The following is a 27,479-nucleotide window of genomic DNA, read 5'->3' as shown; positions in this document are numbered from 1 at the left end:
TTCAGGTGGACATGAGGCTTCAGGAAAGCGTGGGGCCACCCTAGCCGGTCAACCCCCACGGGTAGGTCTGTCCGGAATGTAGCCAGAGGGACAGAGTGTGATATGGGGGTGCCCCGGGAGGGCTCCCTGGCACCCGAGCCAGCACCTACTCCCCACAGGAGAGGTCCTTCTGGATCTGACTGCTGGCATGGTCATGAGATCCGAAGGCTGGCAGGGTCCAGGGAGGGATGGGAGTCTCCTGCACGAGACTCCAGGACGGGTGGGACAGAGGAGGCAGGCTTGGGTCTGGGTCTTTCTCGGGGTGCGGTGGCCCCCATCCCACACCCACAGCTGGGACCACGGCCCCCGGCCGCCTTCCTCTCCCTGGGCCTCACGCACAGCAGGTGCTGGTAGGTCCCGGAGCGCCTGCCTCACCCTCCCTGCTTTCCCTCCTGTAAGCCCTGCCTGGGCGGCTGCGGGAGGGTCCTCCCTGGTCTCCCCTCCAGCCCCCCACTGGCCACCGGAGGGGTCTGCTAACCTGCAAAGCCGGCCCTGCCCCACCTCCCCGCTCGCCCAGGATAAGGCCTTTAAGGCATGGGCTCCCCTGAGCCCTCCAGAGAGCCCTGACCCCTGGGAGAGGCGCGGGACTGAACCCCACTGGCCACTCTTCGGCTGCGGGGATTGGGGTGGGTGGGCAAACATCTCTGTGCTGGGGGTCCCGGTCCGTAGGTCCAGGCTGGTGCCGAGAGCTTGCTGGGATGCGAGGGCCCGGCAGGCCCACGTGTCACTCAGTGCTGTGACTAAGTGCTGGCCCGCCCGTCGCGCTGCTCCGACCTGCACCCAGGGCCCTGTGTGTGCAGTGCCTGCCCCGCCCGCCGCCCCCTCCTCAGGGACCCAGCCCTGGGGCCCCCACTCAGAGCGTCAACATGCTGACAAGCCAGAGAACACGTGTCGTCAGGGGACCAGGCCTCAGGTCCCAGGACTGGGACTCTTCGGGATAGGCACGTCTGTCCACATCGCTGCCTTGCCCGAGGAAGGAATGCCACCGCTTGAAAGCTGATGGGGGGACTCCTCAGCTGGGCTTCGAGACCCCCTCCCACCTGGCACTGCCCCGGCCTCGAGCACACCGGCTGTGTCGGCCCCTTCACCTGCCACGCCTTGGCCTGCGCTGTGCCGTCTCCTCCTTAAAAAAAGAAACCATCTCTGTGAAGCCTCGAGTGACCCTCCTCCCCCAACCTGTCCGCCTAACACTTGCGGCTCCCACAAGCTCCTCCATCCACACAGAGCCTGCACGACGTCAGAGCCCAGGGACACAGAGACGGGGAGGGGCAGAGAGCAGGCTTCATCCCCACCGATGACAGAATGGCTGTCCCACTGCCCCGACTCCACCAGAACGCTCAGACCCAGCAGTGGAGCCACGTGAGGAAGGCTCGAGACCACGGCCCCGGCAGGCAGGAGCTCGGGACACATGCCTTGCCTCTCAGGAGCCGGGGAGGGCGGGCAGGGGCCGGGCAGGGCCTGACCTTGGTCAGGAGCAGTGGGCCTGACCTGGTCAGGGGCAGAATGCTAGAATATTCCATCTGCCTTATCGCCGGTGGTGAAGCAGGACCTCTCCAGCCAGGGCACCAGTGGGACCATGCCTGTCACGGCCCCGACCACGGGGAAAGCTCAGGAAGGAGGCCTCTGCCCGCGGCTCCGGCCCATAGACGCTCCGGCATCCAGGCCGCTCTCTGTCTGCAGAGACTCCTGTGGGGCCGGGGGCGCCCCCAATACACCCCCGAGAGCTCCCCAAGTGAGTGGGGACCGAGTGGGACCCAGAGAACAAAGGCGCGGTGGTGAGCAGCACGCTGGGCCGTCGCGTCTGCAGGGCCGGGCTCTGAGTGGGTGTTTGCCCATCTGGAAGCAATATTGCAGTAATGTAAGACGGCCAGAGTACGGGATATTCTCTGAATACGTGAACTCTACAGTGAGGAATATGGATTTAATGGATAATCTTACCGGCAGCCAAAAGAGCCCGGATTCCTCCCTGGGCCTTCACCCTGCACTTGGCCCCACCACAGCCCGGCCCAGCCAGGGGCCAGCAGCGCCTGTGGCCATGGCCTCCAGAAACAGAGCTGACCCACCATCTGAGCTCACTTTTTTTCTCCCATCGGGTGGGAGTGGCGGGTGGGGGGGAAACAGAGACCCGCTCCGGGAGCAACATGGGTTCCTGTCCTTGAAACCCCGTTTACAGGGAGGAAAGAAAAGTTGAAGAAAGTAAAACAGAAGTGGGGGAGTGGTGATTGATTAAAATCTACAATGGCTACGACTTGTTCTGGAGTCTGGGGGAGAAGAAATCATTTCTCTAGCTCTTCCCAACTGAATCGAGCTGGAATAATAAAATAAAACAATAAAAACCACAGCGGAAAAGATGACTGGAGCGTTTTTATGGCGAGCGGCAGGGAAGAGCCCAGAAGGGCCGATGGAGAGCGCGAACAATGTGATTCAGGGAAGGTCTCCAGCAGGCGGGAGGCGGAGCGGAATGCAGGTCCGGCTGGCCCGGGGCGCCAGGAGGAGCGGGGGCTCCCCACACTCAGTCCACGGAAGCCGAATGAATCTCAGGCAGGGTCCTGGCTGCTCTCTGGGATCTCGTTCAGAGGCTCATTAATCCCTCCCGAACGAAAAATTCCCAAACACCAAATGCTTCGTGCAGCGGTTCACATCACAGGGAGTCTTTCGCCGGCCGCCTCCTGGGTGCCCGGTGCCAAGCGGTGGGCCTGCACGGCGAGGCCTCTGAGTCCCAATCCACAGCAGGACCGTCCTCCTCACCCTCCTTACAGCTGGGGGTCGTCTGGGGAGCTGCCCTTGCTCTGACAATGCCCTCGCAGGGAGGCAGGGGTGGGAGTCCCTCCGTTCTCCCCGTAGCCTCCTTCCCGTGTCCGCCCAAGACTCTCAAGGAGCCAATGTGCAAGCCCCCTGCCAGGAGCCTGCAAGAAAGTCACATGTGGGAAAGGCTCGGGAGCCCCGCGGCTCCGCTTCCCCGCCACGGGGTGTGGCTGTGGACGAGCAGGGCAGGCCTGAGGCGGGGGTGGTCACGGGGAGGCCCCCCCCTCGACCCCATCTGCACATTTGAACGGAAGCCCCCAGAGCTCCTCCACCCACCCCTGTCTCACGAGGTGCGGCTGAGGCTCTGAGTCTGGCATGCGGGCCTCGGGACTCCAGTCCACACACTTTTGTCTGGCCTGGTGCCCTGGGCGCTCTCTGCCCCTCAACCCTTCACTGTGATTGCAGGGAGCCCTGCTCTGAGCCTCCCCACAGCCTTGGGGGGCTGCTGGTAAGCACAGTATCCCACTCTGGCCCTGGCCCCCGCCATCCTGTAATGACCTCCTTGAGGCCGGGCAGCCCAGCTGGGAGCAGGCAGGGAGCAGTGGTGTCCATCCACTCCACACTGCGGTCCCCAGGCTTAGCAGAGGGCGAGGTACACAGAAGGCGCTCAATAAGTGCAGAATGAACAGAAAAATGAGGACAGTGAGTGATATTCACGGCTTAAATAAGGCACGGGCACAAAGCCCCTCCCCAGTTCCCAAAGGAATCATAAACCATCACTTCCTCGGACGTGGTCCCCTTCCTTACTTTCTGGCGGTCAGGGAATCCAGGGAGTGTTTCCCCCCTCCCCTCCCCCCCCCCCCCCTTTTACAGATGGAGAGAGAGACCCAGTGAGCCTGGGCATACAGCTGGCAGTAATCCAGTTTGGTCCACACAGCTTGGCCCAGCCCCATCCAAGGGGACAGACACAGGTGAGCAGGTGAGCAGGTGAGCAGGTGAGCAGGCCCAGCTCCCTACCACCGGCTCCAGGCGAACTCACCATGAGCTGACTCTGGACCTCCCCTCAAAGGCACCCTCCTCAGAAGCAGTGCCAGGACCCTCCCCTCTAGGGCTGCAGACTGGATTTGAGACCCTTGAGTTGAAAGGAAATATGAAAAATTAAATTCCTTTTATAAGCTGCCAAAGTCCTGTTTCCCTGGCGGTGAGGCCCCAAGATGCCTCACTTGGTATTTAGGACTGTTTATCAATCGTGGGGACTTGCGATAAAACGACTTGCCTGGGAAACAGTTCAGTGATTCCTGCAGACCTTCCTGGGGTTTCCACACCCTGTGCCCAGTCTTGGGGCGCACTGTGGGTAAGATGGTGGAGCCACTCGGGCCTCAGGGAGCCGCAGTCTGGGGGTGGCATTCACACTTGACAGAGGATGACTGAGGCAAGTAAAGGTGCCCTGCGAGGGCCATGGGAGCACGAGGGGAGACTCAGGGAACCGGCCAGGACATGAGGAAGCTCTCAGAGAGGGGAGGAGGGCGCATGCCCCAGGCAGGAATGCAGGGTGTGCAGACTTGCACCAGGGCAACACTTTGGGCACTGCCACCAGATGACACCACGAAGAAACATCGCTGGAGCCCAGAGACAGGGGCCTCGAGGCCTGGAGCAGTGGGGAGGCTCCAGGGAGGGTGGGCCTGGAAGCTAGGCAGAACCAGTGGGTGGGAAGGAAGCATGGCTGCCGGTCACGGTCGCACAAAATCCCGCAGGATCAACCGAAGAAGTGTAAAAGTTACACTCTGCAAACTATGAGACATTCTTGAAAGAAATGAGAGAAGATCTAAATAAACGGAAAGACATCTCTGGATCATGGACCGGAAGACTTAGCACTGTTGAGACACCAGCACTCCCCAAATTGACCTACGGCTTCAGTGCAACCCCTCTCAGAATCCCAGCTGGCTTATTGGCAAAAATTGACAGGCCAATCCTAAAATTCACATGGAAATTCAAGGGACCCAGAACAGCTACAATCCTGAAAAAGAAGAACAAAGTTGGAGGACTCACACTTCTCGATTTCAAAACTTACTACAAAGTTATGGTGATCAAGGCACTGTGGTACTGGCGTAAAAACAGACATACAGATCGATGGAACAGAACAGAGAGTCCAGAAATAAACCCATACACTGATGGTCAACCGATTTTTGTTAAGGGTGCCCAAGACCACTCGATGGGGAAAGAATAGTCTTTTTAACAAACGGTGCTGAGATAACTAGACATCTACATGCCAAGGAATGAAGCTAGACTCCTACCTCACATCATATACAAAAATTAACTCAGATGGATCCCAAACCTATATGTAAGAGCAAAAGCTATCAAACTCTTAGATGAAAACACAGGGGTAGCTATTTGTGACCTTGGATTTGCATACTGATACCTAGATATAAGACTAAAAACACAAGCAACAAAAGAAAAAAGTAGGTAAATTGGACTTCATCAAAATTGTAAAGTTTTGAGAGCCAAAAGACACCATCGAGAAAGTGAAAAGACAACCCAAAGGTGAGAGAAAATGTATCTGACAAGGGACTTGTATCTAGACTACTTCAAGAACTCGAATTACTCCATAATAAAAAGAGAAATAACCCAACCAAAAAAATGGGCAAAAGGTCTAAGTAGGCATTTCGTAAAAGAAGATATACAAATGGCCAATAAACACATGCAAAGATGCTCGATATCATTAGCCAACAGGGAAAGGCAAATCAAAACCACAATGAGATATCACTTCTAACCCTCTAGGATAGCTAAGATGAAAATGAGCGTCAGTAAGAAGTGTCGAGCAGCACGCGGAGAAATCAGAGCCCTCGTGCGATGCTATTGGGAACATAGGATGGCGCAGTCGCTTTGGAAAACAGTCTCACAAGGTTAAACATCGGGCGACCTTATGACCCAGCAATTCCACTCCTCCATGGATACCTGAGATAAATGAAAATATATGTCCATAAAAAAGCCTGTACCCGAATGTCACGACAACATTATTCATAAGAGCTGAAAAGTGGAAACAGCCCAAATGTCCATCAGTGGATGAATAAATAAATAAAGTGTGGTCCAGCCATAAAATGGAATATTATTTGCCCACAAAAAGGAATTAAAGCACTGACACAGGCTACAACATGGATGAATCTTGAACACATAATGGTCAGTGAAAGAAGCCAGTCACAAAAGACCAAATACAGTAGGATTCCCTTCAAATAAAACACCCAGAACAGGCAAATCCCTACAGACGCAAAGTAGATGCGTGGCTGCCCAGGCTTGGGGAGTGAGAGGGGAATAGGGAGTGGCAGCCAGAGGAGGCAGGGTTTCTTTTCGGGGTGCTGAACATGTCCTGGAACTGGTGGCGATGGTTGCACAACTCGGAACCTACTAAAAGCCATTGAGTCGTACATTTTAAATGTGTGAATTGTCCGACATGTGAATTCTATCTCAATACAGCTATTAGAAAAACAAAAATCACAACCAAGAAAACACCAAACAAATAACCCTGCAGGATGCTGGCGCCCGAGCAGGCCCCGAGAGCGGCACCCCAACTCCAGGCTGCCCCTGAGTGTGGCGGGGCCCAGGAAGCCCTCCGACCCGCGTCGTGCTACACGGCTCCCAGGTTGGATGTTTCTCATGGTAAGGGCGCAAGAGCAGGGAGCCAGAAGTCCTCAGCAGCTGGGGTGGGGGGGGGGGCCTGGAAGCCGTGCAGCAGAGACAGAGGCTCCCACGCCCCAGGGCCAAGCTGACGTGACTAAAGCTAAACAGACCCCATGCCACAACGGGGTTACAGTAATTCTGTGCAGCGCGCTGAGCCCCTCGCCAGCGATGGCAGCCGTGGGGAGGGGCGGGGGAGCAGGCAGCCCCAAAGGTAATTTGCACACGGAGTTTATAAGGCCCCTCAGCTCTTTTAAACATATGCTTCTCTGATTATAAACAGCTGATGGCTCACAAGATTCAGATTTTCCAGCAAGGCTTCCAAAAAAAGATTACACTCCAAGCAGAGAAAGGTGACCGGGTGCTTTTCGCCGTGGACGTAAATCCAACCATGTTCTCCAGCAGCTGGACTGCCCCTGTTGCCAGGCTCCGAGCATGTCACATCTGTAAAACGTTTGCTGCCATCGACATGTCTCGAGAAGGGCTTTGGCCCTGGCCGTGGGCCTGGTGGCGGAGAACGGGGGTGAAGGAGATGGAGCCCCCATCTCAGACTGGGTCCTCTGCTTCCTCAGAGCTGAGGCTGCGTGAACCTTCACCTCCTGCCTTCAGACCTGGGTCCGGGGCTGAAACTGGAGGCCGCCGGCCACCCCGTGCCCCTCAGAGGCCCCTGCGCCGACCCCCTTGGGGGGATGCTGCCTGTGCCTGGGCTGACTCCATTTTCCAGCACCCCACCCTCCCCGGAGATCCGGGGTACACCGAAGGGAAGTTACAAAGGAAAAAGAGGAACACGGAGCTAGACAGAAATGCCAGCAAAGACCCATCGCCCACATGAGACCCCGATGCATCACCTGGCCTGGTTCTGCTCTGCCGCCCTGGTGGTTGGCATCGGGCCGCAGAGCCCAGAAAGGAAAGGATTCTGCTGAGAACCTGTCCATGGCGAGCCTGCTCATTGCCTGCTCTGAAGCCAGTGTGGGCCGAGGGGCTGGGGGTCCTCCCCCTGCTGAGGAGGGGTCCTCTAAAAAAGAATGTCATGGTCAAGTGGAATGGTCAATGAGCAGGGGTGCTGGGGTCCCCAGTCCTGGCCATCTGTTGGGGGAGCCTGGCTCCAGGGGCCTGGCAATGCATCCCCCTCTTGTCCAGGAAGTGCTGTGTCCATGAGTGGACTGCCCACCAGAGCCGTGCGGCTGCCGTGCAAGCAGGGCCGTGTCCTGAGGCCGAGTGGTGGACAGGGAAGGACAGACAGACAGAGCCCATGATGCCAGGGTCCAAAGCTGGGCTCCAGCACCTGTTACCTGTGTGACACCTGGCAAGTCCCTTGGCCTCACTGTGTCTCAGTTCCCTGTCTCCACGGTGGGCTGTGATAGGATTAAATGAACTATGGTCCTAAAGCCTTTAGAACTGGGTCTAATAGAGTGACCACCGCAAGCTGCTGGTTTGGTAATACAGAACTTCTTACATGGAGGGGCCCCGGCCTCACCCATCCATCACCCTGCTGGGTTCAGGCTGCTCTGAGAGCCTCACTGGGGCTCCCAGGTGGACACGCAGTTGGATGGCCCACAGCACCAGCCAGTGGGTGAGGCCTCGGAGGCAGGGGCTGCCCGCTGAGGTGGAGGCTTGGTCCCCAGGTGTGGCCTGTGTCTAGGCAGGCATGTGCCTGGCTTCCAGGGGGTCTAACGAAATCTGGGCCATTCCCACCACTTCTGCCTTTTGTTCCAAGTAGATGATCACAGAGCAGCAACGATCCTGCCAGAAAGCGCGGGCCTTTCCCAAAGACCCAGGGAGAGCGGAAAAACGGGAGGGGCTTCGGTGCCACTGCCCACCCACACAGGGCATCCCGCCATCCCCCAATGCGCCTGCTCCCCTTTCTCTGTGGCTGACCGATGAGACGGCCGTCGTTGTCTGTGGGCACAGAAAACACAATTGGGACACAGCTGGCTGTCGAGCCTTCTCCCGGGCCTTGGTCCCGTGAGAGTTCGGGGTCCGTCCTCCGGCCCATAGGCCACAACCGAGGAACAGGAAGCTATACCCATGGGAAGCGAAAGGACCGATGTGCAGGTCCACGGCTGGCCCCCGCGGGCGGGGTACCAGGAAAGGAGGAGGGAAGGGAGAATGGCCACAAGAGCGTGGGGTCCCCGCCAGCCCCAGGCTTATGCCCCACAAGGCAGGCTGGGGTCAGACCCGCTCAGGTGAGAAGGCACCATAGCGACCCGGCCCCCTGATGTCCGGGTGCCCCGGAGGCTGCCTGGAGAGGTAGGGTCCCTGGTCGCCAGCCTCAGGAGAGGCCAGCACCGCCCTTCATCCTACCTGCGTCCTAAAGACTTGGACTTGGATGTCCTCTGGGGGAGAAAAGTGACCGGTTACAGCTGCTGGCTTACACTCCAGCTGTTGGCTTCTCCCCACCACAAGCACAGTGTCACAAAGTCACCCCCCTGCTCAGACTCTGACAGCTTTCTGCCGCCTGGAGACCACCCACTGAGTTGAGATCGCTCACCTCTGTGAGTGGGACCTGCACAGGGTGTGGTTCTCACAGGCACCCCAGGCTAACTAAGAGCCACTGGCCTGGAGGCAGAATTCAAATTCCGAGAGAGAACAGAAATATGACTCGCATGCCTGGGGCAAATACTGCTGTCTGGTCACAGCACCCTTTCTCCCCGGGCCCAGATACCACATTCCTGGAAGCCATCAACCACCGGCAAAGCTGGCAGGCAGGCTGAGCCCTCCTTGCTACCCCTGTCAAGGGTCAGGCTGAACCTGGCAAGGGTCTCTTGGGAGGCTGGAGTCAAGATGTTGGCCAGGGCTACAGTCCTCTGATGGCTTGACTGGGACTGGAGGATCCACTTCCAAGATGGTGCACTCATGAGGCTGTTGGCTGGAGGCCTCAGTTCCCCATTGAGTGGACCCCTCCACAGGGCTGCTTGAGTGTCCTTACAACGTGGTGGCCACTTTCCTTCAGAGTCGTTGATCCCAGGGAGAGAAAGTGAGGAGGAAGCTGCGTGACTGGCCTTGAAAGTCATACCGTGTACCTTCCGCCAATTCCATTTGTCAGAAGCAGACCACTAAGTGCAGACCAAACTCAAGGGGAAGTTAATAAGCTCCACCTCTCGAAGGGAGGAGTCTCAGAGACCTCATGGACAGGTCTTAAAACCAAACGGCCGCACGGTACCCAAGTCAGACGGCCCTTTCTTCTCATTCCTGTCTTTCTTGTCCAAATTCTATCCACAGCCCCCTCACAGCCAATCACCTTGTACCCACCGCTCACCAGAGGCCTGGTGGGTTTCACTGCAGCCGCCTCGCTCTTCACCAGCACAGAGCTGAGGATACAGTGGACTCTCTGCAAATACCAGTGGAGGGCCCTGCAATGCTTAAAAAACGATCTATAACCACCAGCGCTATGGGGATGGGACTTCCTGTTAGAAAGCACATTTCCCGGAACTTGAGAGATAATTGGAAACACTTTCCGGGGTGGCCCTGGCACTGCCAATGTCCTCAAAGGCCCTGGGCCCACCCAACCCGCAGGGCTCGGAGATTAGGCTTGAGTGATGGCTGTGGAAATGGCAGGCCGGGGCGGGAAGTGGGGGCAGACACGCTCTGGGACGGAGGCACCGTGGGAAGACACTGCCTCTGGAAGGTAGCGATAAAAAAGGCTCTGTAGGCGATGGGTCTGGCAGGGCCTGGCTCACTCTGCTTTCCCACCCCCCAGGCCTGGCATACAACCAGGCCTCAAGCAGGTGCTTAGGGGACAGCTGCTGAGTTAACCCGCATCGAGGCAGGGGCTCTGGGAGAATCGGGGTTGGCTAATCAAGGCTTGGCCGTGCAATGCCCAAACATATACACACACAGCACAGCTGCCCTCTTGATGGGAAGTGGCCCACACCCCACGCTGCCACTCATCGGGACCTCCTGGACTCGAGACCCCCCACCCATCCGGCATCCCGTTCTTGCTGCCGCCAATTCAGGAAAGCAAATCTGCTGGTGAGGGAAGGCCGGGACTGACCCCAACGCAGCGTAATTGTCTAAGGGCACTCCCCCCGTGATTCCATCCCTGTCTCCTTCTCGGAGAAGGGGTGCTATGGGGGCCCAAGAACGTCCTGGAATCGGGAGGCGCAGGACCCACGCCAGTCACACTTGTGCCCCGCCCAGGCCTCGGCTAGCTAGGACGCGGACGGGTACCACAGGCAGCTGGGTACCCGTGGAGTGACAATGTCCCAGGGCTGTGGGATCTCTCCGCGGCTGGGGAGCGGCAGGACTGACACACGTACACAGGTTTCTTAACACTGTCCAGTGGACCCTTAACCTTCCCTCCAAACCCATCCTAGGGTTACCCGAAGCTCGTCCTTGGCCTTGCCAAGGAGTCCTCCCAAAGCTGCCTCCCGTGGGGGCCCGGGCCTGGCTGTTTCTTTCACCTCCACGACTACCAAGGCTGCCAAGGCTCCTGCCTCTCTCACTGGGCAATGGCGAGGCTCCCCACGGCCCCCCTGGGCCCCCTTGCCTCCCTGCCCCCTCCAGTTCTCTCTCCACTTGGCAGCAAGAGGGATCTTTCCAGAAGGGAGATCTGATGCTCACCACCTCTCTCCCCCAGACCTCCCAGGGGCGCCCCTGCACTGCACTTCATCCCCACCACGGCCTGCAAGGCTCAGGACCTGAGCCCGCCCGCTCTCACCAGGGGTGCCAAGCTCAGAAGTGGAGAACACAAGGCAGGGAGCCTGGGGGGACAGAGCTGGGGGTGGCGCCGTGAGGGTCACAGAGCCCTCACCAGGGACAGCTGCGGTGGGGTGGTGTGTGTCGTATGTGGCGTGAGTGCAGCGCTGAGAAGGACCAAGGAGAGGCCGCAGGCTGCCGGGGACAGGGAGGCAGTGGGCGCCGATGGCCAGGGCTGACCTGGAGACAGGGGGTGCCGACGGCCAGGGCTCACCTGAACAGGGGGCTTCTCGGCAATTGTGTCAGCCACACAGGGAGACCTCGGGCTCTTCGTCCCGCTCTGTGTTCCTGGCCATCAGAGAGCAGCGCGGGGCAAGGGCCCTTCCTGGGAAGATGGGGCTGAGGCAGCCACGTGGCCCTGGGCCTCCCTGCTTTGGAGGGAAGCAGCTCTCCGGGAACCTGGCTGAGCCTGAAGCTGGTTCCACCCTTAAGACTCTCGGGGAGGGGAGTGGTGGAGGGCGAACTGCGGCTGGGAGGACCCCTCGGCCGGGTCCCGCCACGTCCAGTCGCTTGGGCGAGGGGCTCCCACCCTGTCCTTTCCTCCCTCCCGGCCCCGTGTGAAGGAGGGCTGGTGTTTCCTCTGGGACACGGCGGGGCTCTGGGCCCCATCTGCACTTCTGTGCTGGCAAAGGCAGGAGAATTAGCTCAGCAACTTCCTCCCTTAATCCCCCACCCCCATTCTAAATACCTCGGAATCAAGAGACAAGCCGAGTGGACGTTTTGAGCCTAATTCTCCTCAGCTGTGCGTGCGTGTGTGCGTGCGTGCACTCGGGGGCAGGGGCCTGCGAGGAAACCTTTTGAACCCCGAATATCAGTGCTGGAGGGAGCGGCCCCCATCGCGTACGGATGAGATAAACCAGATGCCCTCTGTCACATGGGGAGCCGGAGTCAAGGCCGCCAGGTGCCCGGGCTCTCTGCCGCACACCCGCCCCACAGTCCGGAGCCCCAGAAGGTGACAGGGGCTAGGGGCCACACCCCAGGGCCTCCAGGACCAGCCCCTGTGCTGGCCCAGGCTGGGGAGGGAGCCCAGTACAACCCAGAGAGGAGCTGGCCGCTCCTGCCACCCCGTCCCTGAATTCTGCCCACGTGCCCAAGGCCAGCTCCAGGCTCCCCTCCCCCCTGCCTGCCTGGCAGCCCCCAGTCTGTCCCGGGCTGGCCTGGAGTCCGCCCAGCCTCACATGCTTCTTCAGCCAATTCCCACGTGTCTCTTGTCTCCCGACGAGACAAGAAACCCCTCTCAGTCTCGGGCTGTTTTCCTCTCTGTCTCCCCTAAAGGCCTAGGGAGGAGGCGGGGCTGGGGGGGCGCACAACAGGTGCGCTGGGCTGGCGGGCAGTACTGGCTGATTGACGGCGCCCCATGCGCGGTGAGGGGGTGAGGGCTGAGGACTCGGCCCGCGTGTGGCTCGGAACCACCCTTCCCACCACTGCGTCAGAACGGCCAGCGGCAGGCCCCGGCGCCTGGCTCAAAGCACGGTCGCGAGGAGACGGTCACACAGGCACACCAAGATGCGGTGCCCGCGGTGCCCGCAGTGTTCCACCGGGAGCGAGTCTGTGAGGGGAGGATGTGAGGGTCTGGGATCTCAGGGCCTGAGGTTAGAGGGCATGCTGGAGCGAGCACCGTCACGGGAGACCACGCACGTGTGAACTCGGCCACTCTTGTGATGCGCCCCTTCCGGGTACACAGTCAGAACCCCCATTTTGTTAGCTACAAGACCAAAGTCAACTCAGTTTTAAGGATTTTTAAAAATCAGTTTTCAAAACTTATGGTTACCAAAGGGGGGAGGGGGGAGGGATAAATTAGGAGCTTGGGATTAGCAGATACACACTACTATATATAAAATAGATAACCAACAAGGACCTACTCTATAGCACAGGGAACTATATTCAATATCTTGTAATAACCTATAATGGAAAAGAATCTGAAGAAGAGTATATATACACACACACACGTACACACACACCCATGATCTGAATCACTTTGCTGTACACCAGGAACTAACATAACCTTGTAAATTAACTAAAAAAAAAAAAAATCCAGTTAAAGAAATCAGGTTTTTTTCAATTAAAAAAAAATCAGTTTTCAAGATGGAATTCTAATCAACACCCTTTGTCACTCTTTACTCGGAGGTGGTCACCATTTTAAATGGATTTGCTTCAGATGGCTTTTCATCCCATGCTCAACATCCTTGGATTAAAAGCAAACCCCAGACCAAGATCAAAAGGTTGGGAAAAAGCTGGCGTTCCTGAATGAGGACTAGAGGGGTCAACCGTGGTCCTTCCTACGATGCAGCTAACGAAAGCAACCTAGGGATCGTCGGTTCTGACAAAGGACAATGTCCAGAACCCTCGGAGAATCTTGTCTGTCTTTCCTACTGGAATGTAAACCCCACACAGGCAGGGATTTTTGTGCCGTTGAAATCTCTGAAACTGCTCTGAAGTCCTGGGGCTCCTGCTTCCCCTGACATCCCGGGGCGGGGTGGGGCGGGGGGCGGTGGGAACGGACATGCCCCAGGGTGTCCAGGGAAGGGGCCCCACCTCCCACAGAGAGATGTGGGAGGCCACAGGAGGCAGAGGTCTGAACCGGATCCCGCTTGCTCAAAGCAGTAAGAACCAGGGTAGTGCCTGAGGCCATGTTGGACCTGCCGGCTCCCCACTGCTTGCACTGCTTTCCCCGTGTACTCTCTCTCGTTCTGGCCTTAGCAGCTTTGTGAAGCTGGCAGCGTCACCTCCGTCTTTCAAGTAGGGGCCTCAGCGTGGCGGACTGTGGGCCAGGACCCCAGTCCCTCCCCGCCATTCTTGGCCAGGGCCAGAGGGTAACCCTGTGGGAGTGGGGAGAGGGAGGCTAGGCAGTCAGAAGAGGCAGGAGAGAGGGCAGCTGAGAACCTGTCCTGTGGGGGCAGAGAGGGGCTGGCACCCCCTGTGAGCCTAGGCTCCAAGCCCCCGGAGCCTGCTCCGTTGTCCCATCAGACTTCACTCATAAAACACAAGTTCAGAGATATTGATGAAATTATTAAGAATTTCAAGATGGCGACAGAAGAGCACTAACCCCTAAGCACGGGGCCCTCTGAGCGCAGGGCCCCACCTGGTTGGTCCTGGTTACAAGTGCCTCCAGGATAGGCAGATGCCAAAACCCTCCCAGCCAGGTGTGCGAGGGCGGCTGTCCCCCTGAATCAAGTGCTCCAATCCAGGCTTGCTGCCTGGCCTTTTGATGGGCTGGGCGGGGGCCAGGGAGATGGCCAATCTGGGCAGTTTCTGAAGGTCAGAGAGCAAGCCTTTGACACTGGAAAAGAGGACGCCATTTCCCCTTTGTCCTCTAGGCTGAACCACAAGATAAAACTGGACGCAGTCACCCTTGGACAGATTCCTGGGTCTCTCCGTAGACATATATTTCAGGCAAACCAGTTGAGATGAATGGCCTTGTTGAGCCCATTGGGTGCGGGGATGGCTGCCAGCTCAACTCTGGGTGGAGGGCCAGGGGTAGCAACCTTGGAGAACACCCTGAGAGTTCCATGTTCCCAGACTGTTTCTGTAATTTGAGTGGGAGGTCCAGGCGTGCTGGTAAAATCTCAGTGCAGTGAGAGCTCTGTGAGGACAGGACTCCTCACTGCTGTTTAAGGCAGTGCCTAGCAGCCGGAAGGAGCTCCATAGGTGTAATGGATGGAAGGAAGGAAGGATGAGCGAATGGGTAGGTGAAGAGATGGCTGGGTGGATAGGTGGCGGGTGGGTGGATGGATGGTTGGTAGGGAAAACAGTCAAGAGGCAGAGACAGGACCTGGCCTCCAGGCAAGGGGGGGCGGGGGCGGGGGGGGCAGGTTAGGAGGAGGAGGAGATCGCACACAGAGTTTTCAGGGTCCAGCGGAAGTCAGGCCACTTGGGTCAGGAGCCCTGCCAACTCCCACAGGGTGACCTGGTTAAATCGTGGCACCTTCCTCACAAGGTCTCCTGAAGACGGAGCAGCAGAGCCCCTGAGGGAGGTGCGCCCGTCCAGCCACGCGGGAGCCTGTGGACCCCCGGGGAAGGGTGTGCAGAGGGCTGGCCACGTGTAGAGTGCCGCAGATGTTCCGCGGGGTCACCCTGGGGTGCACAGCGCCGCATCGAGGGGCGACCCAGGCGCGGAGCGAGCGCTGGACTCGCAACAGGACCCGATCGCGAGGGTGGACGTTCGGACCGCCGAGGTGGCGGTGGCGGTGGCGGTGGGGGTGGGGGTGGTACAGCCCCTGAGCAGGGACGGACAGGGCGGGGTGCGGCACGTGGCGCTGGGCTCGCCCGGCCAATGCGAGCCCGGGTGGCATCGGCACCAGCCGTCTCGGCCAATGGCAGAGCGCGGCACACCGCTTTCTGTGCCCGGCCAATCCACGCTGCGGCACGTGGCACGCCCGCCCCCGCGGGCCATCCAATCAGCGGCGGGACGGCCGCCACATCAACCCGGGTCGGCCGCCACTGCGGCCACTCGGCAGACGGTCACTGTCCCTGGCGCGCGGCCGCTGCGCTCTCCTTGTGGCCGCAGTCACCTCGGTGCCGCGCTCTCCTCGCGGCCGCGCTCACCTCAGTGCAGCGCTCCTCGGGCTGCGTTCTCCTCAGGCCGCGTTCTCCTCAGTGCCGCGCTCTTTCCACCGAGATGCTCCTCGGGCCGCGCTCTTCACGGCCGCAGCCGCCTCAGTGCCGCGTTCCTCAAGGCCGCGCTCGCCTCACGGCCGCTCAGCGCTCTGGGCGCGGTCCGCCGGGAGGAGCGGGGACGGGCGACCGCCGGCGAGCCAAGGTGAGCCCCGCGTCTCGGGGGCGGGCGGTGGGCGGTGGGGGTTGCCGCGGTCGGCTGCTCGGCCGCTGGGCCCGGCCTGGCTGGCGCTCCCTCTGCGCCTCGAGGGAGCCGGACCAGGGTCGGGACCGAGGTCCGCCTCTGCGTCGCGCTTCCGAGTCTGCGGATGGAGGATGGAGGATCCGAGGGTCGCGTTCCGAGTCCAGGGTCGGATCCGCGTCTGGAGTCTGTCTCGCCCTTCTGCGTTGGGGATCCGTGTCAGAGTCCGGGGTCCCAGGGCGGGTCGGGGCTCTGAGTCGGCGATCAAGTCAGGGTCCGTCCGAGTTAAGATCCGAATTCTGAGTCGGGGAGCCGAGTCCGCCTCGCGGTGCTGCGTCTGGGGTCCGAGTCAGGGGTTGGAATCCGCGGCTGGGGTCCGCCTCGGGGTCTGAGTCGGACAGCTGAGGGTCAGAGGTCCTGGGAGAGAGCCGGGTTCCGAGTCCGGGGTCGGGGATCCGAGTGGGGGTCTGGTGTCCGCCCTGTGGTTCCGAGTCCAAGGTCGGGGCTGCCGGTGTGGGGCGTCTAGAAGCCGAGTCGGGATCGGATTTCCGAGGAGGGGCTCCAGGTCGGGCGTCCCAGTCGGGGATTGGAGCCCGAGTCGCGGTTCTGAGTCAGGGTCCGGGTTGGGGATTGGGGTTGCGAGTTGGAGATCGGAGTTGGCGGTTAGAGGTCCGAGCTGGGGATCAGAGGCAGGAATTGGAAGTCGAGGTTTCTAGTCTCAGTGGAGGTTCTGAGTCAAAGGTCGGTCTCCATTTGGGGGTCGGAATCACCGGCCCGGGTGGGGGATGGGAGGAGGGCCTAGAAATCGTGGTCACAGCAGGCGCTGGGAGTTGAGGATTGGAGTCAGGGGGCTCAGTGTGGGCAGGAGCCGGGGACAAACTCACCGCCAGCCCCCACTGTTCCTCTGGCACCTTTTCTGCGAAACGGGGATGAGTGCCTTCCCAGAGGACTGTTCCGGGCACGAGAGGGGTTCATCCATCTGCACAGGACGGTCCTGACCTAGACTGAGTGTCACAAAGTACAGGAATGTTGCTAACGACAGGAAAATCTACATTTGAGGTGTGTTTCCCAGTCCCTTTCGTTGTTGCCGTGCCTGTGCCCGCGGAGAGCTCCCGGAAGGGACTCTTCCGGTCTCTTCTCTGCTGCCTGCCCCGCACCTAGCCAGGAGCCTGATACGCAGCCGTGCTCAGGCAGTGCTTGTTGAAGGAAAGCAGGCAGGCAGGATTAACCAGATTTCTATGGTGTCTCAAATGATCCGTTTCTGCACCTGTTTTCCAGATACTCGCTAGGAGAAGAATCTAAGGATTGGGTTGCTTGATTACGGTTCTATTTTAATGTATTTCCAAACATGCTGAAGAGAAAAATGGGCCTGTTTCAGGATTTATGCTCCAGCTAGAGGGATCTTTTTTAAATTGTGAATCAGAGCATGTCCAAATTCAAATAAGGAGAGCCAAAAGAAAAGAAAATTATGAACTATTTCCCTTATGAACATAGATGCAGAAGTCCCATGTACAGCGTTAGCTAACTGAATCCAACAGTATATTAAACAATTCTTAAACAAGTGGGATTTCCACTAGGAATGCAGAGATGATCCAATATCAGAAATTCTATCCATGTAATTCACCACATTAAGAGACTAAAGGAGAAAAACCATATGGGTCTCTCAGTAGAAGCAGAAAAATTGTATGATAAAGTTTAATGCCTTTGTATGAGTTGGGGGAGGGCACCACTTAGCCAGCTAGGACTAGAAGGGAACTTCTTTAAACTGATACAAGTCATATAGAAAAACTTTACTTTTCAGCAAACTGAAGGGAGAAACCAAAAGTGTATCTGTCCCTTTAAGATAAGGAGTACCCTTAGGATGCCATCCTGGCCGTCCCCCAGCACAAGGAAAGGGAACGAAGTGTATGGAGAGGGCCCAAGGGAAAGAGAAAGCTGCTGATTCTAAGATAGATTGTCTGTATCAGGGTTCTTAAACGTTTTAGTCTTAGGACCCTTGTACTCTTAAAAATCACTGAGGTCCCCAAAGAGCTTTTGTTAATATGGGTTATATCTTTTTTGATTGATAGTTACCTTCTTAGAAGTTGAAACTGAGAAATGCTTAAAACATAGGACAGTACAAAAGCACATATTCCGGTGGGGGGTCATGCTGCCTCTGGAAAACTCTTCAACTTTGGGAGAGTGGGGACAGAAGAGGCAAATGTTGTCTACGAGTATTATCACGAAAATACCAAAATAGTTTGGACCCTGAGAAAGAGTTTCAGGGGCTCTCTGGGGTCCTTGGGCCACACTCTGAAAACTACTGAGCTACATGGAAAAAAAAATCAACTTTTAGAACTGAAAAGAGACTTCAGCAAAGTGTTTGGATATAAGATCAATGTACCCCCCCCCCGCCCCCCGCCCAAAGCATTTTTTTTTCATGCCAGTAGTGAATACTTTAAAAGCGTAGTAGAAGTTAAGGTAGAAATCAGTGTAGCAGCGAAGTTTATGTCGGGTCTTGGAATTAACAAAGACTTTTATGAAGAAAATTTTATCGAAGGATATAAAGGAAGATCTTTTGATATGGAGACACATTCTATTCTCTTGGATGGGGCAGCTCAGTACTAGAGAGATGTCAGGTTTTTCCAAATCTGTAAATTGAATACCACTCTGGTTAAACTTCCAGTTGGAGCTTTTGAGGAACTTGACAAACATATTCTAAAGTGTATGTGAAAAAAAAAAAAGATCTACAAACACCAAGTGAACTTTGGAAAAGGAGAACAGAGAAGGCCTTGTACCAGCAGATCCTGGGGCCTACTCCAAGCCTCAGTGACTGGAATGGTGGGAAACAGAGGCCCGGGAGAGACTTCAGAGGCAGCCCTGCACTAGAGGAAGGTGGCATGAGATAAAGGTGGCCCCACATGTCTAAGAGGACTGTTCAGAAGATGGTATTGGGAAACTTAGCCCTAAATGGAGAAACATGAATGTTGGTTCCCATGTGACCCCCCTAGAAAAGCAGGCTCCAAAAGGACTTAAAGATTTACAAGTAAAAGGTACTTGACATTTGTTCAGTAGGAGAAAACTATGAAGAGTTTTGTGGCCCAGGGTGGCCTTGGGGTCAGCACAAGCACAAACCACAGGACTAAAGTTTATGAACTTGAATGCATGCTAATTAAGTATCTCTGTTCAAGAAATCCATCGCGGCAACGGTCGGAACTATTTTCGTAATAGTGACTTGCCTTTCTTCACTCTGACTTGTGTTGCTCTGCCCAGGTTACAGATGACAAATTCCAAGATCTGTGAGACAACTAAAACCAATACGGGAACAACAGCTAAAATACACTAGGAAGTCTTGCAAATCGATAAGAAAAAGATAGGAGGCCCGAGAGAAAAGGGGGCAAAAGATATTAATTGGCGATTTGCAGGAGGGTTAACAGCCATGTGAAAAGACGCCCAGGCTCATCCGTAATCAGAGAAATGCAGATGAAAGCCACAGAGACTCTTCACTTGAGAAGAGGCAGAAAGTAGGATAATGCCAAATGGTGGCAGAAATGCAGGAGACAAGCCTCCCTGTGTGCTGCAGGTGGGAATGTAGACAGGCAAAGACATTCTGGAGGGCCATCCAGTACTTCTTCCTCAAAGAAAATATTTAATACCTGCAACCTACCAGTTTCCCTCCTGGGTAAACAGCTAGAGCAGTTCTCACCAGAACAACGAGGGGCTGTGTGTGTGCATGCTCAGTGCAGCCTGCCTGTGAGGGTGGGGAGCTGGAACCTGGCACTGCGGTTAGGAGTAAGGACTAGATGTACACTTCCCAAAATGGAGACGTGTGCAGACACGGCGCCGAGTGACACAAACGCCAAACAAAATGAGAGCCTCGGTACACGGCTCTGTATTTAAATTAAAATTACACACCACCCAGACGTGTTAGAAGATACTCCATGCATTACCAGGCCGCATGCACACAACGACATAAATAAATTACACTGGAGCGGCTGGCTACGGCGAGAGGAGAGGTGGGGTGGAGAACAGGGATTAAATGGAAAAGCAGAAAGACGCCTTTTCAGGGGTGCCTCCCACAGACCCTTATCGGGTAGCCCACAGTGCTTCATGAACTTAGGGCTGTGAATAACCCCATGTCCTATGCAGCAGAGTCCCCAAAGCCAAGAGTGAATGAATGAATGTGTGTTCTGTCCCTCCCCCTGCCAGGCATCCTCTAGTAGCTTCTATTTTGGGGAAATAAAATTCAAATTCCATCTGGTTTTACAAGATCTGCCCCGCCCGCTGTCCTTCTCCCTCACCGAGCTCCTGTCACGCCAGCCTTCTTGCCTGTATCTCAAACCAGCCACGACAAGTGCCTCCTGGCCTTTGCACCAGCTACTTCTGCCTGGCTGTTCCCACGACAGTTCCTTCTCGTCCTTTAAGGTCTCACCTGAAGTGCCGCCCGTGAAAGAGACCTCCTCTGACCCGCCATTTCAGTTGGCCCTTTCAGTCACTCGCTAGGTCGGCACTGTGTTTCAGGCTTCCACGTGCACAGACTATGCCTCAGTATTTTCTAGTTCCTTAGGCGTCTACTTATTTGTTGCTGCCTGTCTCCTCTAGCAGAAGGGAGGCCCCTTGAGAGTGTGTCTGTCTTCTCTACAGGGTCTGCACACGGCGGGGGTGCGTCATGCATTGCTGTTGAATGGCTGCATTGATTTGCTGAATGAAGGAAGAGGCCAGGCCAGGAAGGGGTGCATCCATTTTCAGAACGCAATGAGAAAGCACACAGCATGTCAGGATCTCAGCCCCTCAGACCGAGGGTTCTCAGCTGCCACACCGGGGACGTTCGGTCTGAGCATTCTTTGTTGTGGGGCGCTGTCCTTTGTGTCTCAGGATGGTTAGCAGCTTGCCTGGCCTCTACCCAGTACGCACCAGTAGCACCTCCACAGTGGTAATAATCAAAAACGTCTCCAGACATTGCCACATATCCCCTGGGGGGCACCCCAGGTGAGGGCCACTATCTGAGACCCGCTCCGGGGACTGGGGTGGTCTCTGCTCTGGCCCTTTAAGTGAATGAAGCAAGCCCTGACCTGCATCCCGCCACACCCAGCACCCAGCACCCACCGCTCTCCCTCTGAGTGAGAGACCCTGACCCAGGCCTGGCCAATGGAAGCACCCCCTTCCTCGGGCTAGCGGTATAACTCAGGGTTGGCAGGTGCCTCTATCCCAAGGCCATAGGCCGCCACCTGGGGCTTTAGTTAGAACTGTCTTGCGGCTGCATTCCCTGAGCCGCTTCCGGCATAGGCCCCTGTGGCTTGTCTGAATTAGAGGTGGCCTGGGTAGAGGCCGAGTGGGCCCTCTCACCTTTCCCAGTTAGTGCAGACTGACGAGTGAGTGGCTCTCGATGGACAGCAGATCCAGAAGGTTTGCCATGCGCTCCGGGAGGAGGAGGCATCCTAGGGGGCCTCAGAGCAGGCCTGGTGCGAGGGGAGGGGGAGGGGAGGGAGTGGCCTCTAGCACTGTCCTTCCTTCCCCAGCCATTGCTGTGTTCCTCCCTGCTGGCCGGCCCCAGCAGGACTGGGTCACTGACGGGAGCCTGGATGACCCAAGGTTCGATCAGATAGCGAAGGCCCACGAAACCAAAACCGGAGCTTGTACCCGCTCCCCCAGCCGCTCCATCTGCGGAACTAAAGCCTTTCTCTGGGAGCCCTTCCTTGGGCTGGGCGAGGCCCTTGTTTGCAATTTAAATGTGGCCTCATTTATGGAAGAATCCTTGCTGCTTCGAAAAGCTTTGGGCTTGGGCTCACCCTCCCCAGCAGCCGGGCCTCAGCCAGAGAAGAAACTGATCTAATAGCCCTTTCTCCTGCTAATTGTAGCAATTAGTGTCATAGAATGGGGACTCCCTGGGGGGCCAGTGCCTAGCACACAAGCCTGTCCCCAGCTCCTCCAGCCACTGCCCAGGCAGACTGGGCCCCCACCAGGGCTCTGGCTGGGCTTCAGGGTGGGGATGGGGGTGGGAGAGAGGGCCAGGGCCATCGGGTGCCCAGGCGAGTTGTGGCAGGTGTGCACCAGAGCAGTTCAGTCCAGCGGCCACACAGGTGACCCTGGGCTGTGAAGAGGGCCTGACCGGAGCAGAGAGCCAGATCATGTCCGCCTGAGTGTGGGTGTGTCCAGGAGGGCAGAAGTGAGGAACATCTGAGGGTGTGACAGGAAGTAGTCTTGGAGCAGGTTGCTGTTACAGGGTGGGGAGCCCTTTGCCAGTGTGGCCCAGTGGAATCCCTTCTCTCCCCTCCCTCCAACAAGGGAGCTCCTGTTCCTTCCTTCTTGCGCCTGTGCTGTTCTGGGAGATTGTAGCAGGCCCTCACAGAGCTCGCTCGCACTCCAGGCCTGCTAGTGAGACAGGCCACATACAGCTGACTTTGAGGCAGCGTCCTGCCATCTACACAGCACGCGCCCAGGCAGTGAATCCTGTCTGAGAGGCAGGGCAGCGATCACTGCCAGTTTACAGATTTGGTCACTGAACAGACCTTTGTCGAAAACTCAGCAGGCAGTAGGAACTCGGCAGGAACAGGAGCTGAGCAGCCCCTGCCCTCGTTGGGGCTTGTGGGCCGAGGGGAGAGACTACCCGGTGCGTGCGTGTGTGTCTTACTGCACCCCAAGGGGAATGCTCTGCAGGTGGGGACAGAGAAGAGACTTATATAACAGGAACCACCTGCAACAGGGTCTGCGCCAGGAATTAGTCTGGGGGTCCTAGAAGTTCCCTTGGGGAAGGTGGGGGAGGCAGGACAGGAGCTGCAGGCAAAGGGCCCCCTGGTGGAGGGAGCCCATGAGCCAAAGGGCCGGAAAGAGGCCAGGCACCTGAAGCGCAGAGCAGGCCACGCTGCTGCTAAGGACTTTGGCCTTGTTCTGAGAGCGCCGAGAGCCTCTGAAAGGTCCCACACGGGGAGTGGCCCAGTTGGATTCGTGTTGTGAAATGATCCCCCTCCTCTGAGTGGAGAAGGTACTGGAAGGGGACAGAGGCGCTGCAGTGCCCAGAGACGGTGGCCTGCCTGGGCAGTGGTGACGGGAACAGAGGGAAGCAGAAATCTTCCGCAGATGTCAGGGTGAAATCAACCTGGTGTGGTGTTGGACTGACTCGGGCAGCTAGGACGGGGGAGTGCTGGGCATGATTCTGGGGTTTCTGGCTTGCATGGCAGGGGTGGGTGGCAGGGACCTCTGTTGTTGGAGAAAAGGTGCCTTGGTGGGGTGGAGTATGGCATGAGAGACTGCAGAAGGAAGCCGTGGGGCTGGTGACTGGAACGTGGGTCTGCAGTGTGGAGGGCCAGGCTGAAGACATGTTTGGGAATCAGGGACCCACAGACGGTGCTGGAAGCTGCAGGCGCAGCTCAGGGAAGCAGTTTGGAGAGAAGAGGGAAGCCAGCCCTGGACAGGTCCTGAGGAGCTCAGGTGTTAACAGCCAGGCCACGAGGGAGAGCCTGCAAAGAAGGTCGAGGACAGACCCGGAGAGGTGCGGGAAAGCCAGGAGACCAGGAAGGAGGGAAAGTCACCTGCCTAAGTAAGGGTCATGGCCCCTGCAGAGGCCATACTGCAAGCAGTGTTCCTGGGCCTCTGACCATTGGCAGTGGATGACCGCCACCCTAAAAATGGCCCTGCTGGGATGTGCCTCCAGCCAGCGTGGCTCTCTGCTGGCCACCGTTCCCCAGGACAGACAGGGAGAGACCCTTTCCCCAAAGTCCTTCCTCCTCTCTCATTTTGCCCTTGGTATCGTGGCAATAAAGAGCCTTTCCCTGCAGCACGTGCGGGAGGCCGGGTTGACTCCCGCGGGGAGGCCTCGTCCTTGCTGAGCTATTTCATAACCTCGGAAGGGTGGAAAATCCCCCCAATCTTAACGCAAAGCCAGCAAGCTGAAAAATGGCCTTGAATAGGCTGAGATGAGAAAACAAAGAGGCCGTCAACATCACAGTCTTGGAGGGGGTGGGGGGCTTCAGTAGACCCCACGCAGACAGCAGTTTCTCGGCTTTTAACGCCCAGACTCAGAGACCCAGCCAGGGACAGGCGTTCAGGGGGGTGGCGGCAGCCCTTCAGCCCAGCCTTCCTGATTAACAGTTCAAACAGGCTTCAAAGGCTCAAAAGGGGTTAACTGCAGAGCCTCGAACTCCTCCGCCTGCTAATTTTTAAACGCAGCTGAGCTCTGAGTGCCCCTCCCAGAAGGCCCTGAGAGGGACTCTGCTCAGCCCCCACCCCCTGGTGTCGCCAGGAATCTGTGTGCATCTAGAACAAAGGCTCCCCATGCCCTCCCTCTTCCAGCTTGTTCTGATGCCTAAGACAAGACTTCACCCCAAAGCCACTGCCCTCCATCCAAGCCTGGTGGACATGAACACATGGCCGTGACTTCCAAATGAACCTTTTGAGATCGGCTTAAAGGAGCTGGGACCTCAACCCAGGTGAAACCTGGGTGGGAGTAGAGGCTTGGACTCCTGTGCCCCCAGAGACCAGTTCCCAGCAGCGGGAAAGCAGCAGCGCGGGATCCAGGGCAAGTGGGGAGAGCGCTCCCACAGCCTGAAGTCCACAGTCTCCCTCTGACTTCCCTGCCAGGCTGAACACACCTGAAGGCTCTAGGAATGGGATGAAAACTGCTCAGAAGCTCTTAACAGATGCCCCTCACACCCATCTGCCCTAACACACACCCACTCAGTCGTGCACTAAAACACACGCGTGCTTAGCCTGTGACCCACTCCTTGACAAGGCCTGGGGTTCTGTCCCCTCTTCGTGTTGCTTCTTGCCCAGCCCCTGGCCCCTGTGGCACCTTCTTCATGATGGAAGCTGAGACCCTACCAGGCCCACGGGCTGTTCCCAAGGTCCCAGGACCCAGCCTCTGCTCTCACGTTGCCTCATTCGCAGCCCCTAGGACCCCTGCTCCTCTCAGGGAGGGAGACAGCCTTCTAGTATAGGCACATGTCACCCGCAGAACGGTCACGCCAGCAGCACCAGCCCCCTAAAGTAACCGTGCAGCGCCTTAACTTCATCGTGCTCGACTTGATCTAATCCCCCGCCGCCCAGGAACCAGGGACGGAGGCGCTGCGCGCGCCTGCAGATGCAGCAAAGAGCAGCCTGGCCACACAGAGTGACTTGCCTGAGGCCACCGGGCACTGACACAGCAGAATTTAGCTTGGCCTCTGAGGAGGCCAGCCCTCCCTGTCCTCCCGTGGCAGGGAGGGCTGCAGGCCTTTGTCAGGCTCCCTGTCCAACCTCGGGAAACAGAGAGTCACTCCCGAACCTTCAGCTCGCCGGAGAACCAGCCTGAGAGAGGGTAGGAGAGGCAGGGCCGGCCCTCAGAGGCTCACATGCCTTCTCAGCTTGTGCTCGGGCAAAGGTCTCCCAAGCAGCAGAGCCCCGGGCCATGCTGAGGCCCGCCACTGTCATCATCGTGGGGGAAGGCAGCCTTGGAGTCCAAGAGGCCTTCCCTGCACATGCAGGGGTGGGAGCCCAGAGGGATGCCCGAGGCCACGGCTAGGCACCTAGGAGGGCCAAGTGCCACCCTGACAAGGTATCGCTTCCCTCCCTGCATAGGCCACTCGGGAGCCAAACGCCACCCCCTCAACTAGCTTCCCAATGGGACTGTGCCCCGCCCCAGTGCAAAGGGCGCTGCCCCCAGCAGCCACTCAACCGACCCTGGCCTCCTTGGCCAGCCGCTCATCCCACTGCCCCTCCCACTCGTGCTGCCAGGGCTGCAGAGGCCACTTGCTGGCTTCTTTTGTTCCTGAAATGTCTGGATGTCTGAGAATCCAGAAGGTACCCTGCTAACAGATTTCTACGTCATTCATTGATGCAGCATTCGTCCTGGCCCTCCTGTGCAGGCCCAGTGCTGGGACGCGGGGGCCATCAGATGGGGTGCCCCTCTGTGAGCTCCCAGGCTGGCAGACAAGGCAAGGGAGCAAATCACGGGCTATGAGGTGGAAGATGTCGGGGACACACTGGCTGTGGCCAGGCTCCTTCTGAGCCAAAGGAGGGAGGGTGGTTCTCCAGACACCTTCTACCTCTAGGGCTCTTGGAGGAACACCAGTGCCCGGGGGTAGGCGGAGCAGAGGGCAGGGGTTTCTGGGGGCATGTGTCCTGGGCTGCCCCTCCCCCACGCTCCCCATTTCCCAAGGAGAGGCTGCTTCTTCCCCCGCTAAGGCCCCCTCTTCCCAAGGCCACCCAAAAGGCCCCAAGCTGTAAGGGGGGGCATCCCAAGAGTGGCATTGAGTCCCAGGGCCGGGTGGGAGATTATCTACGCAGGGGCTGATAGGAGCGTCCCCCAAGGGCTGACTTCAAAGCCACTCCGCCTAACCCCCTGCATCAAAGTCAGCAGGCTGAGCTGTTTGAACATTAAAAGAGTGGGGGGGTCACCTCCCCAGCCACCTGCGCCTCCACAGCTTCTCTCCTCAGGATCTCAAAGGCCTTCTTGCACAGGTGGGTGGGGGCCAGACCACCCAACTGCCAGGCGGAGGAGCCACTACTACAGGGCGGGCTAACCGCCCCTCAGAATCCTGCAGGCGGTACGTGTGCCTCCAGTTTCCCAGCCTGGGCCCTGCAGTCCCGGCTTTCCTGGTCATCCCCTGCCATTTTCTCTGGGTTCTTCTAGAGGGTTGACCTGTTCCCCAACCCCACATGTGGAAGGAGGAGAGAGCAGAGCTCCCTCTTCCCCCGCCAGCTCAGCTCCAGACCTTGCTGTATGACGGGCCTGCGCTCTCCCCCTCGGGCACCTCTCCAGGAGGTCTGGGCCCGGGGGCCCTTGGGGGACAGTGGGGTGTGTAGGTGTGATATGGCGGTACAGCACAGCAGCGCCAGGCCACTCGGTTTGGATCCCAGTTCTAGCACAGGTGAGGTACGTGTCACTGGGCAGGTCACCTGATCTCTCTGTGCCTCATTTTCCTCATCTCTGAACCCAAATTAAAACCAGCAGGGCACCGCCTGGGGTTACTGGACTGGTCAGAGGGCCAGCTCAGTCCCAGTGTTCGGGAGAGCACCTGCCTTGTCAGCAGTGAGCATGTGGAATGGTGGCACTAGGGCCACAAGGCCTGGCTGCACGAGCTCTGCCAGCTGGAGCTGGAGGCCAAGCCCGGCGCCACGTAGGGAGCTGGGGAGGGCGCGCAGAGACGGGGCAGCGCTGCAGGGGGGCTGGCAAACAGCAGCGGCTACTGAAGCTTCTGGGGAAGCTCCCCAGGTGTGAGAGGAGGCCCAAGGAGGCCGTCTGAGTGCCGGTGCTGGGACTTTCCGCAGGCCTCAGTTTCCTCGTCTAGACAGAGGCTCCTCATGGCATCTCCCTCCCAGATCAGACAGCCCAGGAGGGAGAGCGGACATGCCCTCGGTGGGCTTCAGGGCAGACCCTTCCTTTCCTCTCTCTCAGGAACTCTCTGCCGAGGCTGGGGTTTTTCCACCTGGCCTCCCTCCCCAGCCCACCAGGTCCCCTGCCTGACCCCAGCGTACCCAGTACCCAGGCCCCAGAGCACAGACTCCTTGTTGCAGCCGAGAGCACGCGCGCGCGCGTGTGTGTGTGTGTGCCCGAGCCCAGAGAGGTGCTGACCCC

The 27,479-nt window shown here is 57.9% G+C and overlaps 2 protein-coding genes across 4 annotated transcripts in view; one reads left to right on the top strand and one right to left on the bottom strand.

The window, feature by feature from the left end:
• KCNQ1 (potassium voltage-gated channel subfamily Q member 1) overlaps nt 1-27,479 on the bottom strand; it is a 349,770-nt gene that overhangs the window by 129,633 nt on the left and 192,658 nt on the right. The window contains exon 12 of one of the 3 annotated variants that reach the window (XM_022591080.3): nt 1-16,953. This exon is cut by the window's left edge and continues 13,636 nt beyond it. The exons of the other annotated variants lie outside the window; for them this stretch is intronic. Coding sequence (XP_022446788.1) covers nt 16,830-16,953 — 124 coding nt within the window. The 3' untranslated portion in view covers nt 1-16,829. The remainder of the gene's footprint in view (nt 16,954-27,479) is intronic. 3 annotated transcript variants of the gene reach the window in all.
• Nucleotides 6,312-27,479, top strand: part of LOC149748660 (uncharacterized) — a 40,325-nt gene continuing 19,157 nt past the window's right edge. The window contains 6 exon segments of the mRNA XM_089914204.1: nt 6,312-6,438; nt 7,066-7,206; nt 12,430-12,518; nt 12,588-12,718; nt 15,242-15,456; nt 15,459-27,479. The exon segment at nt 15,459-27,479 is cut by the window's right edge and continues 19,157 nt beyond it. Coding sequence (XP_089770330.1) covers nt 6,312-6,438; nt 7,066-7,206; nt 12,430-12,518; nt 12,588-12,718; nt 15,242-15,456; nt 15,459-16,252 — 1,497 coding nt within the window. The 3' untranslated portion in view covers nt 16,253-27,479.

This window comes from Delphinapterus leucas, chromosome 7 (genome assembly GCF_059928025.1).
Source record: "Delphinapterus leucas isolate spDelLeu-1000000601 "Yukka" chromosome 7, BTC_Dleu_Yukka2, whole genome shotgun sequence".
Lineage (NCBI taxonomy): Eukaryota > Metazoa > Chordata > Mammalia > Artiodactyla > Monodontidae > Delphinapterus > Delphinapterus leucas.
This window is presented reverse-complemented; position numbering and strand designations above follow the sequence as displayed.